We start from the raw sequence: 19,642 nt of genomic DNA, 5'->3' as shown, positions 1-19,642 counted from the left end.
CAAAAAGCTGACCGCAATGAAAATTGAGGAAACACCAGTCAACGAGCGGATTATGAGACAAAGGATTTGTCACTCCTTGGGTGTCATTTCCCTGGTCTCTATTTATGCTCCGACTGCGGTGAGTGATCTCACTCTAAAGGATGCATTCTCTGCCACGCTCGAGTCTGTCGTCGATCAATGCCCCAGACGAAATACACTTCTAGTCATGGGGGATTTCAATGCATCGACTGGAACTGATAGGGATGGTTATGAGATGTCTGTTGGTCCCCATGGGTCTGCAACTGTGAACTTGAATAGCACCAAGTTCCTTGACTTTGCAAGAAGTCATGAACTTAGGGTGGCTGGTTCATGGTTTCAGCACCCACAGGCTCATCGCTGGACTTGGAATGCCAATGCTGGCGGTGTGGCAAAGGAGATTGACCATGTGCTCCTTCATGGTCGCTGGAGGATGCTTCAGAACTGCAGGGTTCTACCGGAGTGCTCAGTTCCTCAATACTGACCACAGGCTTGTTGTAGCAACTCTTAAGTTGCACCTTAAATCCAGGAGAATGGTATCATCCCAGCCTAGGCTGGATGTTGGCAAGCTCAAGGATGAGAGAGTAGCTGAGGAGTTTGCGAACAAGCTGAGTGGAGATTTGGGGGGTATGGGTGCTTTGGGAGATCCTGAAGAGTTGTGGAGTGCCTTCAAGACTACCATCCTTGATGTTACCGGTGGATGTCTTGGAACTCACCGTAGGGCAAAGAAGAAAGACTTTTCCCTATGTTTTTGTTTTACAAACCATGTAAGAATTGCGTTTTTATAAACATGATCAAGTGGGCACGAAGCCCCGCCTCCTAGGGTGATGGTGGGCAAAGTCACGCCCCCGAGGCTGATGATTGATGGGCTTGACGTGATGGATGAAGGAAGAGGAGGGCATCGGAGGCAGACGATCAGAGAGGACAGGGAAGCAGCTCGGAGCAAAGAGGAACGCATGAGTGTGGAGTGAGGGACGCACGCGGAAAGAGAACGGGGCGAGATGACCTGTAAGAACAGGGCTTTACTGCTGGCTTTCCTTTGACGCATGAAGAAGTCGGCAGGATTCTCGTATTCGTGCTGAGGCGAATTGGCGCGCGTACTGAGCAAGACGCTGGCCTTGGCACTTGGTTGGGTCGTGAGAGACGAAGCTCCGAGATTCAACTCGTGTATGTCACCGAAGGGGACGGCGCCATTCTGAGAGTGGCGTGTCGGTGATGACAACCAGCGCACGAAAAGGCTGCGTGGGGTCTCTGAGCATTGAGGTTAAATACCGCTCACGAATTGCCTGACGTACGTTTATCCCGCTGCGAGAGAGCGGCTCAGCACCATTTTGCGTGTCTACACATGCAAATAGAAGCGCCTTGATTCCACGTTCCATAAAGACCATCTCTGAACCAAGCTAAGTGCCAGAATAAAGGAGGGATTTTTCTTTAATTTGTTTCCCCTTGTCTGTATTTAAGTTTGTGTGTTGAGATGCCTCGATTTAGACTTTAGGATAAATTTACCTTACGTATTATTATATTCTGGTTATTGTTCCTTGAAAATATTTCTGTCATTAAATTCCTGTGTTTATTTTAAGTTGCTGTGTCCATGTATTTGTTGTGGGGTTCGAGTATAAACCCCCCGAGGCATCCATCTGTGCCTCCGTTGCTCCGCCATTGTGCCCTGCCCCTCCCATGCGCGTTACAATCCCCGAGGATCAACGTGTCCACCTCCTATTAAGAAAAACCGCTCGACTATCCGGGGTGGCGGTGTTAACCGCATGTCACCACAAATTGGGTCGGGGGGATTAACCTGGACTTTCGTTTATTACCTCTGCCACCGGAGGTGAAGGAGGTTATGTTTTCACCCCTTTCTGTCTGTCTGTTTGTGTACAGGATATCTCAAAAAGTTGCGGATGGATCCGGATGAAATTTTGTGGACAGGTTCTGTGTGTCACAAGGACGAACTGATTAGAATTTGGTGAAGATCCAGATCCGGATCCGACTACTATAATTTTTTAAGTGATTCTTCACCGTTGAGAGATAGGGCTAAACCGATATATAGCATGATATCTCAAAAAGTTGTGGACGGATTTGGAAGAAACTTGGCGGACATGTTGGGTATGTGACAAGGAATAATTGATTCGATTTTGGTGAAGATCCGATTCCCGATCCGGAAAGTTCACACAAATGTTCCTCAAGCCTTGGGGATACCAGGGCATTCATGAATAATTGATGTCAAATGGTCTGGCAGCCATATTGGAAAAACTTTGGACCTCTCTATCTCTGAAACCGCACCAAGGAAAAAATAGAAACTTGGCTCATAGCAAGTACTCCTCATAGGGAATTAGTGTAATTTTTTATGACGTCCTTGGTGCTCTTGTTATGACGTCATAATTTCATATGTAGAACGCCACATCTGATCAGTATGAAAATTTTTGAGGGTCATCTAGGGATAAAATGGTCCATAGAAAAAAAATGTAATGATGTCATCGGTCACATGATTCGGCAGCCATATTGTTAAAAAAAAAACCTCCAAGAATCTTCTTCTCTGAAGTGGCTGAACAGATCGAGGCAAAACTTTACACGTATGAATCGCCTATTCATGAGGAAGAAAAGATTCACACATATGATGTCATTGGTCACATGGTTTGGCAGCCATATTGGATTTACCCTAAAACCTATTTTAAAAATCTTCTTCTGTTCTCGAAGGCTGGACAGATTTAAGGGAAACTTCACACACATGACACATGTTCCCCAAGCCTTGTGGATACCAGGATTTTCACAAATATTTGATAGGTTACATGGTCTGGCAGCCGTTTGGATTGAGTGAAAATCGTTTTTTTTAATCTTTCTCTTGAACTGCTTTTTTTTTTTTGGATACCTTGTTGAGGCTCGTGTGAGAGCGAACACACAACGCACAGCAAGGAGGGCATGAGACAAGAGGGGCGGGAGTGGGAAGGACAAAACAGTGGGGAACAGAGAAATTAGGAGATCTGTGGAAGGGAGAGGGATGGGGCCGGGAACATCAGGAATACAAGATGGACATTACAGGGACTTTCAGGAAGGAAAGCAGGGAATTTGAAGGAAGTGGGCTTGGGTGGATTAACGGGGGTTGAAAAGATTGAGGATTTGGATGGGGGATGATAAGAGGTGATGGTAAACAGCTGTTTTGAAGGCCTGGAGGGAAGAATGGGATTGAACAGAGTGAGGGAGTTTATTCCAAAGGTGGGGAAAAAGAGGAATGAAAGAGTGAAGGTGAGCAGAGATTCGTGATTTTGGTAGTTTTACCAGAAGGGGGTTGTTGGCGGACCTTGAGTGCCCTGCGGAAATGTGGTGGGGACAAATCGCCGAGAGAGCAGGGGGAGGGGGCGAGGCTGGAGAGGAGACGGTAGAAGACAGAAAGACCACCGACCAGCCTGTGGTGAGAGAGTGAGAGGCCCAAAGACTCAGCCTCATCGCGGGAGATGCCAATGATCCGAAATGCCTTGGTTTCCACAGCGTGAAGCCGAGAAAGGTGGGAGGTAGGAACACCAGCCCAGAGGGGAGAGCAGTGCTCTATCAGGCTGTGGACGAAAGCTTTGTACGCGGTCAGGAGCTCAGGTGACCCGAGGAAGGACTTTGCACGATGGAGGATTCCCAGTTGGCGACTGGTTTTGGAGGCCAGGTTTGAAATATGGCTTTCCCAGGGAAGGTCATGGCAGATAGTGAGACCCAGAAGCTTGAAAGAAAGGACTTCTTCCAGGGGATTGTTGAGAAAGTGGATGGGGGGGGGGGTCTAAACAGTCCTTTTGGAGAGAGATCGTGAGAGTGTGAGATTTGTCCGGATTGAAAGACATGCTCCACGTGTTGGACCAGTTTGTGATTTTACCCAGATCTGCAGTATGTATGTATGTATGTATGTGTATATATATATATATATATATATATATATATATATATATATATATATATATATATATATATATATATATATATATATATACAGTATCTCTATTATAATACCAAGCTTGCACACTAAAAACTCGGCTCGCCGTCACACGATCCCTATGAATTGCTGTGGCACTTAGCGGACATGCCGACAATGTTTGTGAAGTCTTGGCGTTCCATAGTACCACTTGCATTTTGCACAATGCGTATTTTTTCATTCCCTGTGTACGATCTGTCGTCTGCTACCAGCTATGTTGTACTGCTATCCCATGCATGTGCATGGTTATCGCTTGTGTATATATAATCACGATATCTCAAAAAGTTGTGGAATGATTTGGAAGAAACTTGAACAGGTTGAGTGTGACAAGGACAAATTGATTCGATTTTTGTAAAGATCCGAATCCAGATCTGGATACCAGATTTAATTTTTTAAGTGATTCTTCATCATTGAGAGACGGGGCCAAAAACGGTATATGGCATAATATTTCAAAAAAGTATTGGGCCCGATATGTTTTCGTAGATCAGGACTGCGTGGCAGAGGTATGTGCTCTACCGAGTGCCCTTCTAGTTATGTCTGTTATTAATTGCATAAAACACCAGCACACAAACACCACACAAAACAAGTCCTGGCAAGATTCTGCAATCTCTGATTATTCTTATTCTTGTTTTCCATGTGTGCATATGTATTCAAAAAGCCTGACAAATGCACTTCTTTTCCACCAATGCTTCGCTTTCAGTCCTCGAGCACGTACACTAAATGGCCAAAAGTATGTGGGCATACAACATCTCATTGCAAAATCATGGGCATTCGTATGGAGTTGGTTTTCCCCCCCCCCCCCACCTTTGTGCTCTAACAGCCTTCACTCTTCTGGGAAGGCTTTGCACAAGGTATTGGACCATTGATGTGGGGATTTGCTTCCATTCAGCCACAAGAGCATTAGTGATGTCAGGCACTGATGTTGGGTGATAAGGACTGGCTCACAGTCAGAGTTCCAATTCATCCCAAAGGTGTTTGATGGAGTTGAGGTCAGGGCTCTGTGCAGGCCAATCAAGTTCTTCCACACCGATCTCAACAAACCATTCTGTATGGACCTCGCTTTGTGCACAGGGGCATTGTCATGCTGAAACAGGAAAGGGCCTTCCCCCAAACTGTTGCCGCAAAGTTGGAAGCACAGAATCGTCTAGAATGTCATTGTATGCTGTAGCGTTAAGATTTCCCTTTACTGGAACTAAGGGGCTTCGCCCGAACCATGAAAAACAGCCCTAGACCATTATTCCTCCTCCACAAAACTTCACAGTTGGCACTATGCATTCGGGCAGGTAGCGTTCTCCTGGCATCCACCAAACCCAATTCATCCGTTGGACTGCCAGATAGTGAAGTGTGATTCATCACTCCAGAGAACGCGTTTCCACTGCTCCAGAGTCCAATGGCAGTGAGCTTTACACCACTCCAGCCGACGCTTAGCATTGCGTACAGTGATCTTAAGCTTGTGTCTGGTTGCTCGGCCATGGAAACCCATTTCATGAAGCTCTCCATGAACAAGTGCTGACGTTGCTTGCAGATCTAGTTTGGACCTCAGTAGTGAGTGGTGCAACCAACGACACAATTTTTCCGTGCTACACGCTTTATCACTCAGCAGTCCCGTTCCGTGAGCTTGTGTGGCCGACCACTTCGCCACTGAGCTGTTGTATAACATTTGTCAAACACGATAATCTCAATCTTCTTTTCACGAGTGTATGATCTACGCTTCACTGGCGTGTCCATTTTGATTGTGATGAAAAACGTTGTTTTACGACCACTTATCAAAAAGGGTGGTAAAAACACACTTTATAACAATAAAAATAAAAAGGTTTTGAATGTACAACTCTTGTAAGTACCAGTAAAGAAATTTGGACTGAAAGTTTATTTATTCTAACAAATGTCATTTTTGTCCGTCCGTCTCCTCAATAACTGCAAAACCATGAAACCGAGTGGCCCCAAACTTTGCATGCATACCAATGGAACCTTAAAGTGGTGCATGAAGGAAAATTGGGTGTTTGGGTTCATTTGAACACCCCTTTGGAAGATAATTTAGAGGGTGCTCATCCACAAAAAAAAATCGAAATAAGCCTTACAAACATGGAGGTGTGCCATCTTGGTTAGTCTTCTGTCATTTTGCAAGTCTTAAGCTGCCGTTTTTTTGATCTGCTCAAGAATGCCTTGGTTTGGAACAGACCGCAACAATTTATTGACGATAGTTATTATTTTATTTTTTTTCCACTTTCATCACTCACATCATTGAATGCCTGATCATCATACCCATGAATCGCTGGATACATTGCAATGCTTATAAACACCCAGAGATGCCAGTGTTCGTGATTTCATTTCCACACATGCCATAACCTCTCGAATCTCCTGCACTAAGCCGAATTACAAAATTTAAGCTCCAGAATTGAACATAGCAGTAGTTCCGACTGCTGAAAAAAAGTGTTCATTTGTCTAATTCAGACATCGTTTCACATTTCAGCCATCTCCAGGAAGTGTTTAATATGAAAGATCGGCGATCGCAAATCGCTTGCCAAGCCAGCCGTTCCTAATTAACCATTTTAGAGTGCTTCCTTGAGTGCTTAAGCCACTTGGCAAGCGCTCTACAATATTCGCACTGTCACTGAATACTGTATATCAATCGACTTGAACAAAGTTCAGGGCCCATTCGCCTGCATTGTCATGCGGTGCATCGGACGGTGGCTGGCTCGCTGAAAATGTGCAATTTTATTTTACACCACGTTTCCCTTTTTTGTATGATCTTGTGGAAGAAAAATAATTATATTCATGCATTCTCAATTACATTCACTTGTTGCTGGTACTTTATAAATTGAACACAGTATAAAATAAAATTTTACCTTTGTAATGGAGTCAAATTGACTGTCAGCAAAATTTCCATTTTCCCTTACAGTCTTTTGACCCCCATAGTGATATAAATGAATAAAATAGAATTGTATCTTACTATGGAAAAGGTCTTGTTCACTGTATAGAAACAAGCTGGGTGTTTTGACAATGCACACTGCAAACTTTCACCTTGTGCCTTTCAATCTCCTTTCCTTAAGGCCCGGTCACACCTTGACGTTTTAGCCAACATATGCCGATTTTTGAATTTTTTTTCTAAAACGCTGGCACACGTTGAATACGTTATGGGTAAGTTTTGATAACATTGAGAGCACGCTGAAAAACACTGCCATACGTCGTTGTACGCTGGCTTTAAACGTTGTACTTTTTGGTTGTCCTCAAATTTTTTCATGCTTGAAATTTCACGACATATGCCGGCGTATGACTCACACGTTCCGCTACGCTGGCCACAAGTTGTATGCACGGTCTGCGATCGTTGACAGACGTCAACACATGCTACTTGTAAGTTAATCATAAGTTGAGACACGCCGAGGTAATGTTTAGCGTACCCGAAACTTGTTTCTAACCTATGATTAACGTGTTGTTGGCACGTTACGCGATCGTTGCCACACATCGACAGACGTTACTTTTAAATTACTCATAGGCTGAAAGACGTCGGTATAATGGATCGTCCTTGCGTCAGCGTCCACGGCCACGGCCAGGACACTTATTTGCAGCATTCTTCAAACTTTTCTTCGGCATGACGAGGATGTTCACACTTCGACGTCTAGCTTGGCTATGATTCCAATTGTCCATCGGCAGCGTCTATTTAAAATAGTCGAGTTTGAGCGATTTAACACGTTCAGAAGAAACGCTTCAAATTTCCAAACCCCAGCGTCAAAAAACAAAGGCGAGTGACAGCAATTTAAATCGTTCATTGTAAACAATGAAAATAGCTGAGTGGTACCGTTTAAAAGTCGTTGAGTGTAAAAAAAAAAATCCAATTGTTGAGCGCAAGCGTCTACTTTCAATAGTGGAGATGCAGCCATTTAAATTGTTGAATCGTTAAACGCAAGGATGATCCATCATAACCCACACCCTCCCCCTCACACTCACCTACTACTGCCAACATGAACAAACTACTACTAATACTAATACTGATACTGTTACTGCTGACAAGGACATCGACTCAAAAAGGACTCGAAAACACTGTTGGGTTCCCCTTTTATGAGCAGCATTTTTATATACCAATTCCCAAAACCGCTGGGAACACGTCTATATATGGCAGTTGTAAGCTAGAAACACGTTAATTTATTTATTTTTGTCGACCGGAAGACGTCATTGGAATACGTCTACATACGTCGATATGTGTTGGGACTACGTAAAGAATTGGTTCAAAGCACGTCAAACATAAGTTAGAAATAAGTTTCGCGTAAAAAAGACATTACCGCGACGTGTTTCGACCTATGAGTAGCTTATAAGTAGCCTTTGTGGACATGTGTAAGCGTCCGCATATCATGTGTAAAACTTATCCCCATCGCATGCGGAACGTGTGTCATACGCCGAGTACGTCGTAAAATTTTGAACATGTTTAAAATTTCTTGACGTACTCTACTTACTACGACGTATGATAGCGTACTTTAGCGTTGTACTCACGTATACCAAACTTACTCATACCGTATTTGACGTGCCCCAACGTTTTAGACACATTTTTCTTAGGTCGGCATACGTTGGCAAGATCGCCAAGGTGTGACCGCGATGTTGACACTACCATTTCTACGGCAGTTATGATTCGAATCGTTGTGCGTCAGCCTTTTAATAGGCTACGTCACGACATCGTCGGCGATGCGTGCAACGCGCTATGCCTAAGTTAGACTATCGTTGGGTATCGGTTGTGTAGGCCGACAACAGGTTCAGCATTCGTTGGTATAAGTTATCTATAACACAACGAAACGTTCTGTGTCCGTTACCAATGCGTTATACATAAGACCAAGTCGCTATGAATACGTCCGAATCTTTAAAAAAAAAAAACATCAAAAGTTCAACGTAAGCCAGCGTTTTAGATACATTTTAATACGTTGCCATCGCTGGCTAAAACGTCAAGGTGTGACCGGGCCTTTATATGAACCGTCACTTTGGCATCGATAAATACATCTAAAAAAATTAAACATTTCGTTTTAAAAAGTTTCCTCAACCGTTTAGTTGGAGTACTTAGTTAAGCCACATGGAGCGTGTGCTCTTCAAGCTTCGATAGCGATATTGTGGTTCAATACCAGATTTACTAAGGCAAAATAAATTATATGATTACAATGAGTAAAAAACGTTTGCAGTTGTGACAAAGCAACGAATCGCCACATCATGGCAGGATAGCCGAGAGGTACGCACGCTCACTAAGCTGTCTAATGCTAGGTTCCCACTATCATGATGCGTGGCACGATTGAAATTGTGGTCTTAATCGTGGTAATCCTATCGGATCTTGGTCAGTCGTGGTAATCGTAGAAAATTTTTGAACGGTTCAAAAATTTTCTACGATCAACACGATCAATTGTCAATTGGGATCATCGTATCAGATCGTATTGCATCGTAACAAAGTGCGACAGATCGCATCTAATCGTGCTTCCAAATCGTGGTGATCGGGATCGATCTTAGACAAGACAAACACCACGCTCTGTGAGACCACGATTTCAATCGTGCCGCGCATCGATAGTGGGAACAGCTTTCAGAGAAATTCCATGATCAGCAACGAATGGCGAATCATGGCGTTCGTAACGGATCGCACGACAGTGGGAACCTAGCATAACCTGTGTTTGAATTCCAACCAAGCTATCAACTGCCATCCTGGTGTTTCATCAATGTGTGTGCCATCTCTCAGATGGACGATAAACTGGGTGTCACATCTGCCGAAACCTCCCCTTTCTCTCCCCAACCCCCATCCCTCTCCCCCCCCCCCGGAGTATATAGCGGCGTTCGAGGCGTCGTTCTCCTGACCCCCCCTCCCCAATCTACCTTCCAGCTCTCCCCCCCCCCTTTCCCTCTTTTGTCACTCTCCTTATCCCTATCAGTGAAGCAAGGGGTTGCGTTTGTTGATGTGCCAATAAAACACAAAATACTGTTGTGTTTGAGTTGATAATATTTCCAGTTTTCAAAGCCTTATTATGACGTTTTTATGTGTGCATATTTTTAAAAGAGAAATAAAATAAGAAGGCCCGTCTGTGCTTATTTTTCATATGCACTTATATTCACACACACACACACGTTTATTATCCAGATTCTGTTGTATTAGGTAAGCCCAATTACATCATGATATATTTTTTTAAATAACAAGCCCACATCTATTAAAAGCATGAAAATACCCAAATTAAAAAAAAAAAATCCATCACATGTAATCTATCAACTAAATGTCAAAAACCTAGAACCACATGATTTGATGTTTCACTTGTGTTAAAAAAAAAAAAAATCAAAATCAAAATCATAATCAAATAGAACTTCATTTTTGAAATCTCTGCAACAATTCCTCTTTTTTGGTCTTGTATTTAGTAAGAAGACCATTGTGTGGTTCTACACCTTTTTCCACTAGGCGTTGCATGATGTTGTCCAGTTCATGCACGGAACGCGTTGCGGCTAACTTTCTCTCCGCTATATAGCACTCCATGTCATGGAAATTCATGAGCTGACAGCCATCAACGGAGCAGAGGTCTTGCCAAGAACCTCTCCGAAGCTTCGGGAAAAACGAGATCCCCGTTTTGTACTCCAGTTCAGATAAACTCACCTGTAACAAGGAAAGGAGCAATGACCAAATGACATCGTAACTCCATTAAGCTATGAAAAGAAAGTTACTTGAAAGTTTGACCAATTTGTAACGTTTACGTGGGCAACCGATTAGGTCTCTACTTTGTTAACTCATTTACGGTGTCGGAAGACACTCATATCTGCGATCGAGGGGGGACAGACGGTACACAAATTGCAGTTTCATGCTATCAATCTTCATAAATAGCCAGTCTCCATGAAGACTTATCCTCTTATCAGTCAATGTAAATACATAAATTATGAGAAGAGATAATTAAGAATTATGGAGCACACACTTCTTTCAAACAATGTTAAATTTTACTGCCAAGTCTGATATTAATTTCATTTTACATTTTATTACATGAGTGGAGGTGGGGGAAGGGGAAACTTAAATAGCCTGAGGCATTAAACTGAAATAATAACAGTAAACAAGCATGGCACTCATTCGAGTACACACATCAGAGCCAGGATGAACAGTTTACGTTTCGAATCCCACTGATTGGCCAGATCTGTATCCAGACCATAAGCAAAATCTAATTACCTGGTTCATGTCACCTACCAACTCATCCATCAAGTTTTATCACAATATATATAGATATATATATATATATATATAGATATATATATATATATATATAGATATATATATATATATATATATATATATATATCGTTTTTGGCCCCATCACTCAATGGTGAAGACTCCCCTAAGAAAATTATCAGAACAGGATCTTCACCAAAATCGAATCAATTTGTCCTTGTCACACACTGAAAATGTCCACTAAGTTTTGTCCAAATCCGTACATACCTTTTTGAGATATTGTGCTATATATCGTTTTTGGCCCAACCTTGCAATGCTGAAGAATCACTTTAAAAATTCTAGTAGCTGGATCCGGATCCGAGTCTTCACCAAAATCTAATCAATTCATCCTTGTCGCACACCCAACCTGTCCACCATATTTCGTCCGAATTAGTCCACAACTTTTTGAGATATCCTGCCCACAGACAAACAGACAGGGGTGAAAACAACCTCCATCCACCTTCAGTGATGGAGAGAATAAAACTGTGAAGCAGGGGTTTTACCAAGACAAGTTTGCACTTGTGGTCTTCCCACCACCTACCCTTACCTCCCACACTCCCCCTCCCATGCCTGCCACCGTCTGTGAAGCCAAGTGGGATTTGAACTCAGGGTGATGGAAAACTCTATACCAATTAGACCCAAAGACTCAGGCAGCAAATTGTAGTCATACCATTTACATGATAAGGACATTAAGAGACATTTACATACTTCTTATTAGGAGGTTGGTAGCAGGATTTGCACTCCGGCCACCGTAAAACCCTTCATTCATCAAAACACAAAAACGCAAAGAAATCTGAAAACCCACTCCGTGGGAGTACCTCCTGTGCAGCTTCTCTTCGCAGGGCAGCTCACCGGATGACGGGATTGGGGCAAAGCCTTCGGGACCCCCAATCTTTGATAGGAGGGAAACCACGGGGTAACATTCCCAGGTCAGATTGCGGGAGAGTGTCGGAGTGGTGCTGAGGTGTTTTTTTTTTTTTTGTATACCTTGTCGAGGCTCGTACGAGAGCTAACACACAACTCACAGCAAGGGGGCTTGAGACAAGAGGGGCGGGAGTGGAAGGGACAAAACAGTGGGGAACAGACACATTAGGTGAACTGTGGAAGGAAGAGGGATGGGGATGGGACGGAGAACATGGCGAAGAAAAGATGGACATTACAGGGACTTTCAGGAAGGAAAGCAGGGGAATTGAAGGAAGTGGGCTTGGGTGGATTATCGGGGGTAGAAAAGATCGAGGATTTGGATGGGGGAAGATAAGAGGTGGTGGTGAACAGCTGTTTTGAAAGCCTGGAGGGAAGAATGGGAAAGAATAGAGTGAGGAAGTTTATTCCAAAGGCGGGAAAAAAGAGGAATGAAAGAGTGAAGGTGAGCAGCGATTCGTGATTTTGGTAGTTTTACCAGAAGGGGGTTGTTGGCGGACCTTGAGCGCCCTGTGGAAATGTGGTGGGGACAAATCGCAGAGAGAGCAGGGGGGCAAGGCTGGAGAGGAGTCGGTAGAAGACAGAAAGACTACCGACCAACCTGCGGTGATTGAGTGAGAGGCCCAAAGACTCAGCTTCATTGCGGGAGATGCCGATGATCTTAAATGCCCTGGTTTCGACAGCGTGAAGCCGAGAAAGGTGGGAGGCAGGAGCACCAGCCCAGAGGGGAGAGCAGTACTCCATCAGGCTACGGACAAAAGCTTTGTAAGTGGTCAGGAGCTCAAGAGGGCCGAGGAAGGACTTTGCACAATGGAGGATTCCCAGTCAGCGACTGGCTTTTGAGGCGAGGCTGGAAATGTGACTTTCCCAGGAAAGGTCATGGCAGATAGAGACCCAGAAGCTTGAAAGAAAAGACTTCTTCCAGAGGATTGTTGAGAAAGTGGATGGGGGGGGGGTTTCTAAATGGTCCTTTCGAAGAGACATAGTGAGAGTGTGAGATTTGTCTGGATTGAAAGACATGTTCCACGTGTTGGACCAGTTTGTGATTTTATCCAGATCTGCAGTGAGCGAAGAAGCTGCTGCTTGCCGGTCTGAGGGATGACAGATGGTACGGCAGAGGGTGGAGTCGTCGGCAAAGAGAAATAGGGGATTTTCCAGAGAGTCGGAGAGGTCATTGATGAAAACCAGAAAAAGAACAGGGCCCAGAACGCTACCTTGAGGAACTCCAGCCTGCACAGGAAGAGGGGATGAAAGAACTCCATTTAGGGCCACACGTTGACTGCGACAGGAGAGGAAGTCTGCGAGCCATGAGTGGAGATGGCCTTGAATACCATTGGAAGAGAGTTTGGTGAGTAGTGCAGGATGCCAGACTGTGTCAAAAGCACGTGATATGTCCAAGGATACGGCTCAGATTTCATGTCCGGCATTGAGGACCTCCATCCATTGATAGGAGAGCAGAAGCAGCATATCCAGGGTAGAGTGACCTGGTCTGAAACCAAATTGATGATTGGAAATCAAGCCATTGGAGAAGAGGAAGGATTTCATGTCTGAAGCGATGATGGATTCCATAACCTTGCTGATGATTGGGAGAAGGCTGATTGGTCTGTAGTTATAGGGATCTGTTTTTGCACCTTTTTTATGCAGGGCAGTGATGTTAGCAGATTTCCAAGCAGATGGCAGATGACCTTGGGCAAATGAGAGGGTGAATAGAACAGAGAGAGGGTGAGCAAGAGCAGAAGAGCAGGCTTTGAGGACACGTGGGCTGATGCCGTCTGGACCGGTTGCAGAATCTGACTCGAGGTTTGAAAGCAAGCTCTCCACCTTGTCAGGAGAAAAGGATAGAGTCCAGGGACCGTTGGGTGCGACTGGGTAAAGTGGGTAGAGATAGTGATGGGTTTAGGACACAAGATTTAGCTGCAAACACAGAGTTTAGATATTCAGCTTTATCACGTGTGGTATCAGCAGTGAGGCCATTTGAGGTAAGGGAGGGGATGGAGGGGGAACATACACCAGAAACAGATTTGATTAAACGCCACCAGGATTTTGAGGAGGGAGAGAGGTTTGAGAGTTCAGACTTGAGATGAGAAAGATGTTGTTTTCTGGCTCTCCTGAGGATAAATACACACTTGTTCCGAGCTTTGTGGAAGGAACTGAGATTGCCCTCAGTTGGGTTTGCTTTCCATGAGGCAAAGGCAAGTTGTTTCAGGACAACTGCCTCGCCACAAGCTTCAGTAAACCAAGGGCGGGAGGAAGGGTAGGACAACTGAACACGAGAGGGGATAAATCTGTGCATGAGGGAGAGGAAGTTTCTTTGAAAGAATTCCCAGGATGAGTTGATGTTTGAGAAAGTAGTGATAGGAGACCAGTCTGTAAGTTTGATGGCTGCTCAGAGACCCTGCCAGTCGGCTTGAGTGAAATGCCAGACTCGACGGCGGTGAGGTGGTTCTCTGATAACATCCAGAAAGATGTCCACTTTGACAAGGACGTGGTCAGAAGAACCGATTGGAGCTAAGGAAGAGCAGCAGATATTGTCAGGGAAATTTGTCAAAATCAGATCCGGAAGAGATGGAGTACCATTGGTTGAGATCCGGGTCGGGAAGTTGACCGATTGAGTCAGTCCTAATGAGTCGCAGAAAGCTTTTGCTGAAGTACCATGACAGGTGAGAGAGGTACCCACACCTAGCCAACTGGCGTGATGACAATTGAAGTCACCACATAACAGGAAGAGAGTTTGGATGAGAAGATAGAAGATGGTCCATGTTTTCGAATAGTGAGGTGTAGATGGAGTCATCACTGTTCGGTGGACGATACAGTACACATATAAACATGAGGTGGGAGTGGAGGGGAAGCCGAAGCCAGAAGTATTCCTGGGGGTGTGGGGGAGTGAGAGCAGTGCATGGAGAGTGAGGAATAGAGTCTTTGATGAAGAGAGCAACACCTCCACCAGGACGAGGCTCAGGTCTGTCATACCGTAAGAGGGAGTAACCGGGGAGAGATACTTGGGAGTCAGACACGTCTTGGGAGAGGAAAGTTTGTTAGGCAGATAATGTCTGGTTTGTCAGTGGCAACCTGTATGGAAACGTCTGGTGTTGTCCACCAGACGGCGGTCTCCTTGGGTTAACCTGAGGCGGTCCCTTTGGGTGGGTGCCTGGAATGTCCTATCCCTAAGAGAGGATGATCACCTGTCTCTGTTATCATCTGAGCTCAAGCGTTTTGACATCGGTATTGCAGTACTCTTTGAGGTTTGGAGACTGGATTGCGGCGAGATCATGGTGGGTGGTTACACGTACTATTGGTCTGGTCACTGTGATGGTTACCATACCCAAGGAGTTGCTGTAGCTGTTTCCAATAAGCTGACTCCAATGATAGTTGAGGTAACACCGGTCAATGAGCGTATTATGAGACAAAGGATTTGTCACTCCTTAGGTGTCATTTCCCTGGTCTCTGTTTATGCTCCGACTGAGGTGAGTGATCTCACTGTGAAGAACGCATTCTCCGCCACGCTCGAGTCTGTCGTCGATCAGTGCCCCAGACGAGATACACTTCTCGTCATGGGGGATTTCAATGCATTGACTGGAACTGATAGGGATGGTTATGAGATGTGTTGGTCCCCATGGGTCTGCAACTGTGAATCTGAATAGCACCAAGTTCCTTGACTTTGCAAGAAGTCATGGACTTCGGGTGGCTGGTTCATGGTTTCAGCACCCACAAGCTCATCGCTGGACTTGGTATTCTCATGCTGGCGGTGTGGCAAAGGAGATTGACCATGTCCTTGTTGATGGTCGCTGGAGGATGATCCAGAACTGCAGGGTCTACCGGAGCTCCGTTCCTCAATACTGACCACCGGCTTGTTGTAGCAACTCTGAAGTGGCACCTTAAATCCAGGAGAATGGTATCATCCCAGCCTAGGCTGGATGTTGGCAAGCTCAAGGATGGTAGGGTAGCTGAGGAGTTTGCGAACAAGCTGAGTGGAGATTTGGGGGATATGGGTGCTTTGGGAGATACTGAAGAGTTGTGGAGTGCCTTCAAGACTACCATCCTTGATGTTGCCGGTGGAGGTCTTGGAACTCACCGTAGGGCAAAGAAAAATTTTGTCTCTCAAGAGACACTGGAAACCTTTGACCAGAGTCACAGGGCCAGGCTGAATGGCAGAGCTGAGCTGTTCAGGGAGCTGAGGCATAAAACTGTACGTGCGCTAAGCGTGGACAAGGAGGCCTATGTGCGAGACATCTGTGAGGGGGTAGAGCATCACCTGTGGTCAAGTGATTCTCGTCCTGCTTACAGGGGAATTCGTGCATTGCGTTCATCCAAGCCCATCCCTCGGAGCACTGCAGATTGAGCTGAGGGTGGTCGGCTCTAGACAGAGGAGTCTGAAGTGAAGGCCCGCTGGGCCGATTACTTTGAGCGGTTGTACCAAGCTGATCCACCAACTGTCGAGTTGGACGTCAGGGGTGTTACAATCCCTGTTGCTGGCCCTCCAATCAACTGTGGTCCACCTTCGTTTGTGGAAACACAGGCTGCGGTGAACCGGTTGAAATGGGGCAAAGCTCCAGGGATCTGTGGCATCCATGCTGAACTTCAAGGCTGGTGGAAATGCTGCACTCGTGTCGTTGCATGCAGTTTTCTGCTCTGCCTGGAACACAGGCATCATCCCAACTGACTGGAGGAGGGGCCTTGTTGTCCCTATCTGGAAAGGGAAGGGTGATCGCCAAGACTGCAACAATTACCGAGGGGTGATGCTGCTCTCAGTGCCGGGCAAGGTCTTTGCTCGGATAATTCTTGATCGGGTTCGCCATCATCTACTTGAGCACCAGTGCCCAGGGCAGTCAGGCTTTACACCAAAGAGGTCAATGATTGACCGTATCCTTGCTCTTCGGGTCCTCACCGAACACAAACGAGAGTTTCGGCAGGGGCTGCTTGCAGCCTATGTTGATCTTTGTAAAGCGTTCGATTCAATGAATCGGGATGTCCTCTGGAGGATTCTTGGTCTTCGTGGGGTGCCACCAATACTGATCGATCTGATGTCTGAACTCTACTCTGGTACTAAGAGTGCTGTGAGATGTGGTGGTTCCATCTCTGACTTATTTCCAGTTGTTACTGGAGTTTGTCAGGGGTGTGTACTGGCCCCCACACTTTTAAGCACTTGTATGGACTGGATTCTTGGGAGGATGTCGGAGAGATCAAGCTGCGGTGCATCGTTTGGGAATGTCAAGATCTCTGACCTTTATTTCGCAGATGATGCAGTCATCTTTGCGGAGAATTTAGATATCCTTTCGGGGGCCCTCGAGGTGCTGAATGAGGAGTCGGAGCCGCTGGGATTACGGGTTTCCTGGGTCAAAACCAAGATACAGGCTTTCAATGATATCTTGGATGCTGCTGTTCTGTCTGTGCCTGTTTGTGGTGAGCATGTTGAGGTCGTGGAGAGATTCACTTACCTTGGCAGTGATATTCATGTTTCTGCTGCCTGTGAGTCAGAGGTCAATAGACGTCTGGGTCGGGCCTGGGGAGTCATGGATTCACTGGATCATAGGGTGTGGCACTGCCGGTACCTGTGCGGGAGGACGAAAGTCTGAGTCCTCAGGTCCTTGGTGCTTCCAGTCTTGCTCTATGGATGCGAGACTTGGACTCTGACCAAGGATCTGAGACAGAGACTTAATTCTTTTGGTACCAGGTCTCTTCGGAGAATCCTTGTCTATCACTGGTCGGACTTTGTGTCCAACGAGCGGTTGCTGAGAGAAACTCAAATAAAGATTTGTTACCTGCATCGTCTGTGAGCATCAGCTGCGGCTGTATGGACATGTGGCTCGTTTTCCTGACGCTGATCCTGCTCACCAGATTCTCTCAGCAAGGGAGGCTCCTGAGTGGAGGAGGCCAATTGTCCGACCACTGCCTCGTAGTTGCAGCAGGTTGAGCGGAATCTCAGGGAGATGGGGATGGGCCTGGCATCTGCCTGGGGGATGGTCAGACGGAGGCCCCTGGAGTACCGGCAGAAAGTGGACGCAGCGACGCGCTGCTCTGACGCATGCTCCCATACCTGACCTGATAATGCCACCATCAACCGACTTTTTCTACTACGACTGCAACTACTACTACTACTATGACCAACACTACTACTTTGTTAATGGCTCCAATTATCCTTACCTTGTGGAGTCCGCTGGGAAACGTTTTCAGGCCAAGTCTTTCATGAAACAGCTGGCCAGGCCTCATGTTCAACTGAAGCTGGTTGGTATTTGAAATGTGTTCAGAAGGCCAGCAATAACTCACTTACTCTTTGCAAAAAACACTGAAGGATCTAGAACATTCACCAACGCCTCCATTGTAAGTAGATGGCATCTTCCAGTTTCACCTCCATCCAATGGATGATGCACAGGTTAGTGAATAATCCAGCAAATGAGGCAGTTTGTAGCAGGATCAAGAGTCGAACCAAGACTAGACAGCTTAAGTGGCGAGTGAGCATACCTCTTGGCTATCGATCTGTCAGGAAGCAAAACGGGAAACTTGGAAGGATAGGGGCTTGGGGAGGATTAACGGGGGTAGAAAAGATCATGGTTTTGGATTGGGGACGATCTGAGATGGTGGTGAACAGCTGTCTTGAAAACCTGGAGGGAAGAATGTGATTGAAGAGGGTACGGAAGTTACTCAGGTAGGGAGAAAGAGGAATGAATGAGTGGTAGTGAGCAGGGAGTTTCATCAGAAGAGGGTTGCTGGTGGACCGTGTACACCCTGCAGAAACCTGGGAGGGACAGAGCATGGAAAGAGCAGAGATGCAAGAAAAAAAAAGGAAGAGGCAAGATAAGAGACAGACAGACAGACCACCGATCTGTCTACGATGTGAAAGTGATAGGCCCACAGCCTCAGTTTCATCACAAGAAGATTACAATAATCTTGAAGGCCTTGGTTTCTACAGCATCAAGCTGAACAAGGTGTGAGATCAGGGGTGCCAGCCTCGAGGGAGAGCAGTGCTCCATAAAGTTGTGGATGAAGGCCTTGTAGGTGGATAAGAGTTTAAGTGTGCCAATGAGGGACTTTGTATGACCGAGTGTACCCAGTCAGCAGCGGCTGGCTTTGGAGGCCATCTTAGAAGTGTGGTTTGCCCAAGAATGCTCATGGCTGATAGTGAGGCCCAAAAGTTTGAATGACTGAACTTTTTCAAGAGGATTGTCATGAAAATAGACTGGGGGTGGGGGGGGGGTAAGGTTGTGAGAGTGTGAGATTTGTCAAGATATACTGCATGTTTGACCAACTCGTGATTCCATCAATGTCTGCAGTGGGAAAGGAGGCTGCTGCCTGCCTCTCCGAGGGATGAGGGATGTTACGGCAGAGGGTGGAGTCTTCAGCAAAGAGATGAAGAGGATTTTCCAGAGTTAGAGAAATCACTGATAAAGATTAGGAATATGACTGGGCCCAGAACACTACCTTTGGGCACTCTGGCCTTAACATGGAGAGGAGATGAAAGGATTCCGTTGAAAGCTAAATGTTGGCAATGAGAGTGGAGTAAATCAGTCAGCCATGTGTGGAGTTGGCATGTCCAGGGTCGAGTGACCTGGTATGAATGTGAACTT

The 19,642-nt window shown here is 45.7% G+C and overlaps 1 protein-coding gene across 6 annotated transcripts in view; it reads right to left on the bottom strand.

Moving 5' to 3' along the window:
• Window positions 1-10,037: 10,037 nt before the first annotated feature.
• Window positions 10,038-19,642, bottom strand: part of EXOG (exo/endonuclease G) — a 31,411-nt gene continuing 21,806 nt past the window's right edge. For 3 of the 6 annotated variants that reach the window (XM_085851445.1, XM_085851442.1, XM_085851443.1), the window contains one exon: window positions 10,038-10,562. In XM_085851445.1, coding sequence (XP_085707571.1) covers window positions 10,281-10,562 — 282 coding nt within the window. In that variant the 3' untranslated portion in view covers window positions 10,038-10,280. Of the gene's footprint in view, window positions 10,563-11,977; window positions 12,169-19,642 lie in introns of all 6 variants that reach the window. The other 3 variants (XM_085851441.1, XM_085851444.1, XM_085851439.1) reach the window with 3 other exon arrangements.

Source organism: Eptatretus burgeri, chromosome 13 (genome assembly GCF_056783735.1).
Source record: "Eptatretus burgeri isolate ZD-2024b chromosome 13, Ebu_testis_v1, whole genome shotgun sequence".
NCBI classification, from domain to species: Eukaryota; Metazoa; Chordata; class Myxini; order Myxiniformes; family Myxinidae; genus Eptatretus; species Eptatretus burgeri.
Note: the sequence above shows the minus strand (reverse complement) of the source record. Positions and strands in the feature narration are given on the sequence as shown.